General features: G+C 43.7%; 1 protein-coding gene across 14 annotated transcripts in view; it reads left to right on the forward strand.

Annotated features, from left to right (window-relative positions):
- The first annotated feature begins 819 nt into the window (after positions 1–819).
- Positions 820–12,367, forward strand: part of TRIM9 (tripartite motif containing 9) — a 111,136-nt gene continuing 99,588 nt past the window's right edge. For all 14 annotated transcript variants that reach the window (XM_066276063.1, XM_066276066.1, XM_066276070.1 and 11 more), the window contains exon 1: positions 820–1,789. In XM_066276063.1, coding sequence (XP_066132160.1) covers positions 968–1,789 — 822 coding nt within the window. In that variant the 5' untranslated portion in view covers positions 820–967. The remainder of the gene's footprint in view (positions 1,790–12,367) is intronic.

The following is a 12,367-nucleotide window of genomic DNA, read 5'->3' on the forward strand; positions in this document are numbered from 1 at the left end:
GCCATACCTTTAGAAGCCTGTTGCCCACCCTGAATTTAAGAGGTAAATAACGGGGCAGAGATTTGAAAAAGTAGAATGAGCCTTTACATCGGTCACCTAGTTTAAATCTCTAGGAAGTCGATAATTATTCCACACCAAGGACAGGGTGAAAGATTGGATTTAGGACTGGATGAAAGACTGGAGAGACGCTTGCCCGGGCGCCCGCCGGCGCCGTCAGACTCCGGGATAGAGTAGCGCCTGGGGCAGGTTTCCGCGGGTTACTGAGGGGGACAAAAGCCCGGCTGCCATACAGAAGCCTAGGCCCGAGTGAGGGCCTGCCAAGGCTGCCAGCAGCGGAAGAAGAAAGGGTCTGCTCTGGTCGGCGCGGTGAGCAGAGCTGCAAGCCAAACGCAGACTGTTGGCGAGAAGCACCAGCACCTCCGCCAGCCCACTCACTGCGGGGAGGGGTTTCTCACGCCCCCTGCTCCTGGGTGACTGCACCGGAGGTCGGAAGAAAGTGGAGCGAGGGATGAGTCATACCGCCTAATTCAGCCTTCCGAGTCCCCTCGCCAACGCACGCCAGCCCCCTCCCGAGATCGTGCCGCGGGGAGCTAGACTTCCCTCGTCCTCACAGTCCTCCACCAAACCCCTTGTGGCCTGCGGTCGAGAGGAGAAAGACGGGGTGTTTGGCCAATAAGAGCTTTGCTTCCTCGCTCGACGTCCAATAGACCGTTGTTCACAGGCCGGGGCGGGACTAGGAGGGAAGAAGTGGGCGGGCCCGGACTGGCGCGCGGAGCCGCGCTGCTGGAGCTCACAGAGTGCGCCTGGTAGGGAGGGAGTCGGCGTCCAGACAACGCGGGAAGGCACCGCCACGGCTGCAGCCGCCGCCGCCACTGGCCAAGGTGCTGGCCGCCGTAGACCCATAGGCTCTCTCGCCAACTCAGCCACCCGTTGCCGCCGCGACTGCCTCGCTCCCATCCCGGTCCTCATGGAAGAGATGGAAGAAGAGCTAAAATGCCCCGTGTGCGGGTCCTTCTATCGGGAGCCCATCATTCTGCCCTGCTCTCACAATTTATGTCAGGCGTGCGCCCGCAACATCCTGGTGCAAACCCCGGAGTCTGAGTCCCCCCAGAGCCGTCGGGCCTCGGGCTCTGGGGTCTCTGACTATGACTACCTGGACCTGGACAAGATGAGCTTGTACAGCGAGGCGGACAGCGGCTATGGCTCCTACGGGGGTTTTGCCAGCGCCCCCACTACCCCGTGCCAGAAGTCTCCCAACGGCGTCCGCGTGTTCCCCCCGGCTATGCCGCCACCGGCCACCCACCTGTCACCGGCCTTGGCTCCGGTGCCCCGCAACTCCTGTATAACCTGCCCCCAGTGCCACCGCAGCCTCATCCTGGATGACCGGGGTCTCCGTGGCTTCCCCAAGAACCGCGTCTTGGAAGGGGTTATTGATCGCTACCAGCAGAGCAAAGCTGCGGCCCTCAAGTGCCAGCTCTGCGAGAAGGTGCCCAAGGAGGCTACAGTCATGTGCGAACAGTGCGATGTCTTCTACTGCGATCCATGCCGCCTTCGCTGCCACCCGCCCCGGGGTCCCCTCGCCAAGCATCGCCTGGTGCCCCCTGCCCAGGGCCGCGTTAGCCGACGGCTGAGCCCGCGCAAGGTCTCGACCTGCACCGACCATGAGCTGGAGAACCACAGCATGTACTGCGTGCAGTGCAAGATGCCCGTGTGCTACCAGTGCTTGGAGGAGGGTAAACACTCCAGCCACGAAGTCAAGGCTTTAGGGGCCATGTGGAAACTGCACAAGGTGAGTCCTTAGAAAACCCATACCCAAGTCCCCGCGCCTCTGACCCTCCAGTTTTGCAGCAGTCTTTTTTTTTTTTTTTTTTTTTTTTTTTTTTTTTTTTTGCGCACAGTACATCCCAGCGGGCGCCCAATGCAGGTGCCTACAATATTTGCTTCCCCCATCTGGTGCATTGCAGGAAACGCAGGGGGATCTTAAACGGTGCACTGGAGAGTTGACTATCTCCAGACAGTTGTTGCGCGGATGCCTTAGAGCGGGTCTCCTGGGGGGCGCTGCCTGTGAGCCAGGCGCAGGGCGCCCCCTCTCCGCTGCGGATGTGCAGCTTGAGGCTGAGGCCAGCATACTGGAATGCGCTGCGTAACTGGGCAAAGTGGCACCAGTGCCCAGGGTCGCCAAGGTCGCTCCAGGGGAGAGCATCCTGTGGGGCTCCGGCCGCGATCCCCGAAGAAGAGGTGGGGGCGGTCGGGTGACGCTGATAGCGGGGGTCTGGAGCAGTTGGATAGGCAGGCGCCGTGAGTCACAGTGGAGGCGGGAGAAACGCCGCAGGCAGAATACTGATGAGCCGGTGCTGGCCCAGACCCCGCGAACCCGCTGGAGGGGTTGCGGATCCGTGTGTTTTTCGCCCAAGAGACTGAGGTGTGGGGTGAGGAAATCCTGTACCGCCTTGGCAACTCGGCTTGCAGACTTAGATCCCGACTCTCTCCAGGAAACCTGGGGCTGGAGTGGTAGGACCCGCGGTTTCTGTGTTACAAGTCAAGGCCTGAGGGGTAGGCAAGCGAGTTTCCCAGGATAACCCGGCCCTCCCGACCACCTACACACCCACTTGTCTAGGATTCCATACTTTTCCTCCTTCAATAGTTGTCTGTGCAAACTTTGAGACACCTGTTACCAAATTTATCTTTCTGGACGCTTTTGATAGCGCGCGCCTCCACCAAAGCTAGCTTCAAGCAGGATGCCTTTAACGTGTTAGGCCATGTCACTCCTCTGCTCAAAATCCTCCAGTCATCCCCAGCGTTTCTCCTACAATCCTTAGAATGATCCACCAGGACCCACATGACCTGTTGCCCTTTGGCCTCATCCATCTCATTTCTTTTGACTCATTCCCTCTGCTCCAGCCACAATGCCCCTCTTACTCTTCCTCAACCAAGACCAGACACCTTCTTGCCCCAGTGCCTTTGCATTTGATGTTCCCTCAGCCTAGGATGCTCTTCCCCAAAATGCTATAGCCGTTTCTCTTGCCTCCTTCAGATCTTTGCTCAGATACCACCTTCGCAAGATCTTCCTGACCACAATTGCTGCCACCCATCTCAAACACCCCTTCATTTCCTCCCTACTTTATTTTTCTCAGTAGTAGTTATCACTATCTGGCATGCTATCTATTTTAATTCTGTTATTTTCAAGAAGAAAGAGAGCTTTATAATGTTATCTCCGCAGGGCTTGGAAGACAGGGAACCACTCTTGAAGAGATGTGCATAAATTTGACTTCTACTTTTTAAGTAATTAATCCACTTAGTTGGGGGTGTGAAGGGCAAGGCCGGGCAGGGGTTCCAGATTGTTGTGTATGGTGGGGCAAGGGGGTTCTTCACAGCATTTAACTGCAAGCCCAAGAGTAAGGCAGGGCCTGAAGATAGTGTTCAGTCCTCAGATATGCCCCCCCACTCAGGGTTTCCCAGCATTCCTTGGAGACTGGCCTTTGAGGAAAGCCATTGGTATTTTATTTACAGAAAGAAAATAAATCACCACTTTCAGCAATCAGGGAGGGTTTCTTGACTCAGTATTAATTGAATGTGATCCACATGTATAGTCATTTGTGTTCTCACATATAACCTATTAAACCGTATCAGTCCTGATGGAGATCTAATTTAGCACAAATTTGAGCCCCGCTAGGCACAAGCCACTATTTTGAGAATGCCTCAATTTAAATGTTTTTAAATGATAATTTTGAAAGTTTTGCAAAAATTTATTTCATGGCCAGTTTTTATTTTATTTTGTGATTTCACTCTTAAACTGCTAACTATTGAACTTCCCTGTAAAACTATCCTTGGAACTAAGACATTAATTACCCTGGCTGGAAAAAAAACAACAAACTTAGAGTCACACACTAATGAAGATGATCAAACCATAGCATTATTGTTCTGTTGGCTAGAGCCTATACTTTACCTATTAAGACTAAAAGCAACCTTTAAATCTGTCTAGCCCTATGTAGATTTGAAATATTAAACCATTTATCTTATCAGTAATGGAAGTTGTGAATAGACTTGTACTGTACACTAGGTTGAAATTTGGATGTCTGCTAAAAAAAAGAATAATGTTAGAGCTCTTGAGATTTGACAAAGTAGGTTAGGAAGGGAAAGTTGTTTTATTTATTTTTTAATCATTTATTCTCTCATCTTGTGCAGATTTTTTCCAAAAGAGTATGTAGATGTAATTTTATCCAGTCATTATCAGGATTATTAAACTGGCAGGAAAAAAAATAAGGTGGAAAGATGACAGATTTTAGCATTCACTTACCATCTGTTGATGAACAACAAACATTACTGTCCTGCCTTATCTCTTTAATAATGTAGTTAATGTGTTAACGCTCTATTTTTCTCATATGTCTATTTATGTTCTAGTTAATGATGCCTCTACTGCCACAAAAGCTCATGGGCCAGAATTTCTATGCTCTTTAAAACATAGGATAACAAAGAATTACACTAAGTATTCTCCCAAAGTTGGGCAGGTAATTACTAGACATAAAAGTTTTCATTAATAGTCTTCCAGCCTAGCGTGCGGAGGACCCGGGTTCGATTCCTGGCCAGGGCACACAGGAGAAGCGCCCATTTGCTTCTCCACCCCTCCACTGCGCTTTCCTCTCTGTCTCTCTCTTCCCCTCTCGCAGCCAAGGCTCCATTGGAGCAAAGATGGCCCGGGTGCTGGGAATGGCTCCTTGGCCTCTGCCCCAGGCGCTAGAGTGGCTCTGGTCGCAATATGGCGACGCCCAGGCTGGGCAGAGCATCGCCCCCTGGTGGGCAGAGCGGAGCCCCTGGTGGGTGTGCCGGGTGGATCCCGGTCGGGCGCATGCGGGAGTCTGTCTGACTGTCTCTCCCTGTTTCCAGCTTCAGAAAAATGGAAAAAAAAAAATAGTCTTCCATATTAATTAGCCGTTTCTAGTGATAAAGAAAATCTTGTGTGGAGGGAGGTACAAGAGGGTAAAGGGGAGGTAAATAGTGATGGAAGGAGACTTGACCTGGGGAGGTGAACACACACACAATACTATATACAGATGATGTGTTGTAGAATTGTACACCTAAAACCTATATAATTTTATTAACCAATGTCACCCCCAATAAATTCTATTTAAAAAACAGAGAAAATCTTGTGAATGAATATTGTCTTTGGGCTCTAAGTCATTATCTTACACACTCAGGACAAAATGACTAAAGTTTCTTTTTAAATGGTTTTAGTAACAACTAGTTAAAATTCATTAGTTGTCAACCTACCAAATTAAAGTACTTTTCAGATATATTTGACCTTCAAAATTTATGAAAAATAATGCACAAAGTGACTTTATAAGATAAATATCTGGTAACAGTTTTTATTTAATATCAGTGCTTGCTATACTCCTTTATCCAGCTTTAAGTTGGTATGAAGAATTGCTACACACACAAAAATGACTTTGTAGACACTTTCAATGATCAATTGGAACCATTATTATTACTTTGTAGGTTTAGCAATTTACATTCCTAAATCTAGCATTATCCTTGAATTCCTGATGTTTTATCAGTCATTGAATCAATAATGGGTTTGTGCTGTTGAGCAAGGATTTTCTTTTCCTTTTTATCCTAAACTCTGACTCTTCTTTCTGAATCATGTCTCAATGTTGTTTCTTATCTTCTTCTTCTTTTTTTTATGAAGATTTGCGATTTAAACATTTTTAAACCGTCAGTTGTTATGCTTTGATTTTTAAATTATTCTGGAAAAAAACATTTGCTTTGTAGAGAGGTGACATTAAATATTTCTGTAGCAAAATATATTATTTAATGTAACTAAAATGATATTCAGTTAACTATATATCAGCAGTAAACACAATATCTTAGATAAGATGTTCCTGTGGTGGCCCTGGCCGGTTGACTCAGTGGTAGAGCGTGGGCCTGGCGTGCCGAAGTCCCGCGTTTGATTCCCAGCCAGGGCACACAGGAGAGGCGCCCATCTGCTTCTCCACCCCTCCCCCTCTTCTTCCTCTCTGTCTCTCTCTTCCTCTCCTGCAGCCGAGGCTCCATTGGAGCAAAAGATGGCCCGGGCGCTGGGGATGGCTCCTTGGCCTCTGCCCCAGGCGCTAGAATGGCTCTGGTCGCAACCAAGCTACGCCCCGGATGGGCAGAGCATCGCCCCCTGGTGGGAGTGCCAGGTAGATCCGGGTCAGGCACATGCGGGAGTCTGTCTGACTGCCTCCCTGTTTCCAGCTTCAGGGGAAAAAAAAAAATGTTCCTGTGGTAAATATAATATGTAGCATATGTTCATACTTTTTAATTTTTAAAGTTTATTTCTAATACAAACAGAACATTCTCTTTGCAATGTAAACATTCTTGCAGGCATTGAGAACGCTACAGAGAAATTAATTGTTCCTCTTCCTACTGATATAATGGAAATAACTAGATGACAGGAGATCTGGCTTTCAGATCTGATGCTGCCACTTACTTACTAGTTACTTTAAGCAGGTCTCATAAGCTCTCTGTGCTTCCTATCTACAAGGGTGAAAAGGAGCTAACACTATATTGTGGAGGTATTTTGAAAAAATAAATGTTTATACCTTGCTAATTTCAGTTTGACCCAAGAGAAAGATTTTACATAAAATAGAAGTTATTGTTTCACTGGTCAACAATAAAATCTCGTTCCCCCAGCTTGGGGTACTTCGCTGGCTCTTTTCTGAGCACAGAGTGCAGTACAAAGGCTATTGTGGGAGGTGACCTAAAAGAGGTTCAGAGAGAACACTCAGTTGAATTAAGCTCAGAGAATAAAAATACTACACAAAGGTATCTTATTTTTTTAATAACAAAGTTAAAACAATAACTGAAACGACTCAGTTTATTTTTTCAGGTTTTCCAGTGAAGCTATTGTTACCACATTAAAGCATTAGAAATTGTTTTTCCTGTATATACCAAGAAAAGGGTCAAATCACAGTTTGCATAAAATAAGAAAAAATGATCACAGCCCTCTTGTATTCAGTAATAAGATAATACACAGACAAAAATTACCTTTACCATCAGTACAGTGAATTGCACTTCTCTCACCTGAACACTCCTCAAAGTAAGTATATGCATATAACTTAACTTTGGCACAGAGGATAGAATTCATTACAAGATAAATCTTTAAGAGCAAAATAGTTCTATACTATCATTTTTATCAGTTTTGTCAGGGATTGTTGGTTGTAAACCCACCTCACTGATCTCAGAGGAATTCAATGGAAATGAAACAAAATCATCTCACAAGAAGAATGAAACTGGGAAGCTAGAAACTAAGTTCAGTCTTTGTATTTGTCAGCTTGGATTAAGTTATGCTATAGTAACAAACAATTTCCAAAGCTCAATGAATTACAAAAACAACATCTAATCTTTTACTCATGTCAATGTTCACTGAGAATCAGCTGTGGCCCTCCTGTGCCAAACTTATGGCAGAGGAAAGACAGCAAAGCAGAATCACTCAAGGGCCCTTAAAGATCCTACTCTGTTGTGGCATGTCACTTCCACTTACATTCCATTGGCTAAAACAAGTCATGTGGTCAAACTCGATGTTTGTGTTACGAGAAATACATTCTTCCAGCAGAGAGGCAAGAGGGGAAGAGTCCTGTAGAAGTGGGCAGAGAAGAGTTTGAACAAATAATACAATCTGCCACATGCTTAACTCTCATCTGTACTTCTTTCTCAGTATTGTACTCCTTGACCTACACAAGGCCCTATCTAACTCCTCCAGTCCCAACTCAGCATGACATTTTAGTTCAAGTGTGCACCATCATCTAACTAGTGTTTCTGTGTCTCTTAGTTCTCATTTTCAAGCTCGAAGAGAGAATCCAATTGGCTCAACTTGAGTCATGTATTTCCTGATGGCTGTCTGGGTCATGACCCCACCCCTTTGGGTAGGTGGGTACAGAAGATTAGGGAGAGGCCAGTGAGGCGGTCACCTCAGGTGTAAGACTTAAGAGGGCACCAAAAACTATTTATAGGTTTGCTTCCTTTTTATTGATAGAAATGACATAAAAGAATAAGTAGAGTTTTTTGGCATTTTAAGTATCTCTTATCTCTGCAGATCTAAAACATGTATAAGTCTGTCGTGGAAAACATAAAAATATATTTAAACCTGTAAGCAAGTATCTGCTTTAGGTTTACTTTCAGTTTTCTTCTTGTACCTTTTGCCAAGGTAGTTGAAAGAAAATACATGTGTTCCTATTCATGAATATGTGCCTGGCCCACCTTTTACCATAATATAAAAAGGAATCTATGAACTGGAAAAGCCTGTTGTTTAAGAATGGATTTAAGAATTGCCAAATTAAAAGTTTTCTCATAAGCGTTGGGTGTTTTACATGATTAGTTCTGGTTTAAAAAACTGTTTCTTAAAGAATTAGCATTGGAAGTAGAATGCTTAACAGTGTTTGGTGTGGAAATAGCTACCTCTGTCATTAGCCAGTACACATAGGTGGTTAATTCTGATCTGCTGCTGATTTATTCATGGGAAGCCGATTTTCCAGCAAGATAGCATCAATTCAGCTTTATTGAGATTTTTGTTTATCCTATTCTTACTGTTACTTTGCTTGCAGCTTGCATTTTAATAAGCCACTGTTAGACACCAAATACTTGTTACTCTCTCTCCCATGCTCCAGAACAAGCCTGCAAGAAGGCCACGCTGCTCTGACCTGTGCTGTGCATCAGTCTAAACCATTATTTAGTCTATTAAAAAAAAAGCAGGTTGCAGAGAGAAATAAGTGTGAATATTGGCAGTTATACAGCTTCTACCTAATAAGGCTTTCTGATTTTTTGTAGGGAGCAAATGCTTGGAAGGTTAAATATACACAGGTTCAACTGTAATTACAACTCACCAAAAGCCAAAGGGAAATGACTCTATTAACATAATCTCCCATTTTTGATCATCTATATTTTAGTTTCTTTTCTTCAGTGCAAATAACCAACAGCTGATTTTACTGTAGATATGTGTAGTCCATTACATAGTACTGCTGATGATATTCATTCCATCACTCAGACACACCAATTTATAAAACTGATAAAATGCTGTCACTTATGCTATGCCACCCCCCTTATGAAATGTTATCCCAAGAGCATTAGTAACGTAAAATCAAGTGTAAAATTGGACTTCCATCCAATTTAATACCTCTTACATGGTACAGATATATCTGTGGTGCTTTTAACAAGCAGTTCTATTGACTTTATTGACCATCAATCAATCTTCTGGCCAAGGCTTAGCAAAGAAATATGATAAACACCTTTCAGTACACAATCAATGCCACATGAGGAAGTTGATGTTTTCATTCAATTCATGTTATCTGACTATCCTCTGCCATGATGGAATTGAATCTGAGATTGGTGGAATTAAAACATTATTCAGTATTAAATAAAATTTTATCTACTTTCTACTTTAAGGATCAAGACATATAGTATATAAAGACTTGTAGAACCACTGATTTCCAAGCTGGCTTCAACCACACAATAAGGATAAACAATGTAACTACCACTGCTTTACAGTTCAAAATGGCACCTTTACACCTGTACTAGGACATGGGTTTCTAATTCCTCTGGTCACAGCCCAAAATAATTTTGTGGAAAAGTTTGAATTGATAGTAAGGTCCTGCTTTGTAGATATAAAACATATTACTAAAACTATTGTTATTAACTGGCAAATCAGCACATAAATATTTCACATGAATTTTTAAAACCATAAAGCCAAAAAGAAATCTAATGCTTCTAGCATTGAGAATATCCTTGATACTTATTTTCCAAATAGGCTGCACAATCTTACAGTTCTCCCAGCAGTGTATGAGGGCTCAGTTGCTCAACAGCCTCCCCAATACTGTCTGTCTTTTTGCCTAGAGCCATCCCAGTGAATGAGAAGTGGTGTCTCACTGTGGTTTTGATTTGCATTGCCTAGTGATATTGAGCACCTTTTCATGTGCTTGTTGGCTATTTTTAGACCTTTTATAGAGAAATGTCTGTTCAAATCCTTTGCCCCTTTTTAAATTGGGTTACTTCTCTTTTATTGTTGAGTTGTGAGAGTTCTTTTTCTACTTTGGGCACTTACTTTTAAAATTGAAGAGACAGAGATGTGAGCCTCTTATCTGTGAGAGATACTTACAAGGACTAAAAAACAGTCACAGATTTGAGCATGAGGAAAAACTTGTCAAGACTGGCCCAGTAGGACCTACTACTAATTCCTTGCCTAAAAACCTTTATTATCCAGTTCTGAGGCAGAACTTGTATAAGCTCTATCAAGATTGGTTCTTGACAAATAGAAAACTGGAAAAGTCCAAAAGGAGGAGGGGGGTAATGCTTTAGTTATCAAGGTCCTTGGATATGGTGGCTGTGCTTCCTCCTTGCCTTTATCTAGTCCCACTTCTCCTGACTTTGATAATGGAATACAATAGTATAAATTTCCAGTAGGGCTATGATTTCTGTTACTTATGGCTTACCAATGTGGTATTCAAAAAAAGTCACTTTAGGGTGTCAAAATAGATGGTGGCTTCTCCACTACATTTAAAAGTTATGAATTGATAAAAGGGACATTAGATCTTTGAGATCATATGCCCAACCTCCTTCAAAATAAGAGAAACAAATCCAAGAACACTTCAGTAAATTACCAAAGCCATATAGTACATATTACCCCCCTAAAATTGATTTCTTAGAACTTATTTTAAGAGACTGTTTTATTTGTCTATACAATTTAATTAATGTTCCTTCATTACAAATAGATTTTGGTTTTTTAACATTGGACTTCAATGGATAGTGCCTTTGCTCAAAGGACCCATCTCATGGTAGGATATCAGCATAAGGATGGAAATGGAGAAATCTGTAGAGATTAGGTTTTGCTTTGAACCTCACACGGGGGGACCTACTGCATTGCATGGCTGTTCCCTTAGAGTGGCAGTCTGACTGGTTCCTGCTCTAACCAGAAGCATAAAAGAAGTTTATGGAATGAAGCAAAAGAGAGTTTCCTGTTGTTCTTCTCTGCTCTGGTGTGCTGCTTGGCAGCTTTGTTGGCTCCTTACTAGCCATCAGTACTCACAGCTTCTCCTCTCTACCTGTGGTCTCCTGTGATTCTTCTCTGTCTGTGAGCCCAGATTTAGTTCCAATATATGAGCCTTCTTTCTTCATCATCTCTGTGCCTTGTTCTGACCAGAGTATGTGTCCTATCTGCTCATCCAGCTCCAGAACCTTGACCAGCAACTTCTGGGGAGTCTCTCTGCCCAGTCCGTCTGGCTTGTGCACCTTCTGCCTACAGCCTAACACTGGCTTGCCCAGCCCTGGCTTTCTTCCCAGTGAAGGTCCCAGTACTGACAGCTCCTCAAGTCATACCTTGTGAGCAGCAGCTTCAGGGCTGGCACTGATCCCAACAATAGATTACTATAATGTACTTGGCCGATCACCTATAATGTTAAAATAAGATTATAACATGTACATCTGGGTTGTATAAAAATGCATTCACATAACTCTTTTCTTTTTAAACATGCCATAAAATGATTTAACTAAGTACAAACATAAAATCTATTGATATAAAGCTACCACTGAAATTAAATATCGTGGATATTTAGTAGAACTTGGAAGCTCTGCTTATGTTGAGAACAGAAAGTACAGAATAATTTATAAATTTTCATCTGCAAAACAGGGAAGGAGTGATTTAATAGGTAGAAGATTATTACCCAATTTGGAGGCTGACCAAAGACTGGTCAATTACTCTCTTCTGAGTGGAGCCAAATAGTTCAATTACATTATAATTTTAATCCCTCATGTCTTCTATTTACTTTTATGAAAACAAAATCATCAATTTACCACTTATGTTATTTAATTTGCTTGTTGTTACAGCTTTTGAGTTATGGTCAACTATTTAGTTTTCTAAAACTATGTGTACAAAAAGTTATTATTGTGAAATATAGCCATCAAAAATTAACCCAGTTAAAAAAAAACTAACCCAGTGTTGCCTAACCAGGTCGTGGCACAGTGGATAGAGCATTGGACTGGGACGCAGAGGTCCCAGGTTCGAAACCCGAGGTTGCCAGCTTGAATGCGGGCTCATCCAGCTTCAGTGCGGGGTCACTGGCTTGAGCATGGGATCATAGACATGACCCCATAGTCTCTGGCTTGAGCCCAGAGGTCGCTGGCTTGAAGCCCAGGGTCATTGGCTTAAGACCAAAGTCGCTGGCTTGAGCAAGGGGTCACTCACTGTGCTGTAGGCCCCACCCCAGGTCAAGGCACATATGAGAAAGCAATCGAACAACTAAGGTGTAGCAACGAAGAATTGAGGCTTCTCATCTCTCTCCTTCTTGTCTGTCTGTCCCTATCTGTCCCTCTCTCTGTCTCTGTTACAAATTAACCCAGTGTT

The sequence above is a fragment of the Saccopteryx bilineata genome, chromosome 4 (genome assembly GCF_036850765.1).
Source record: "Saccopteryx bilineata isolate mSacBil1 chromosome 4, mSacBil1_pri_phased_curated, whole genome shotgun sequence".
In the NCBI taxonomy this organism is placed as follows: Eukaryota; Metazoa; Chordata; class Mammalia; order Chiroptera; family Emballonuridae; genus Saccopteryx; species Saccopteryx bilineata.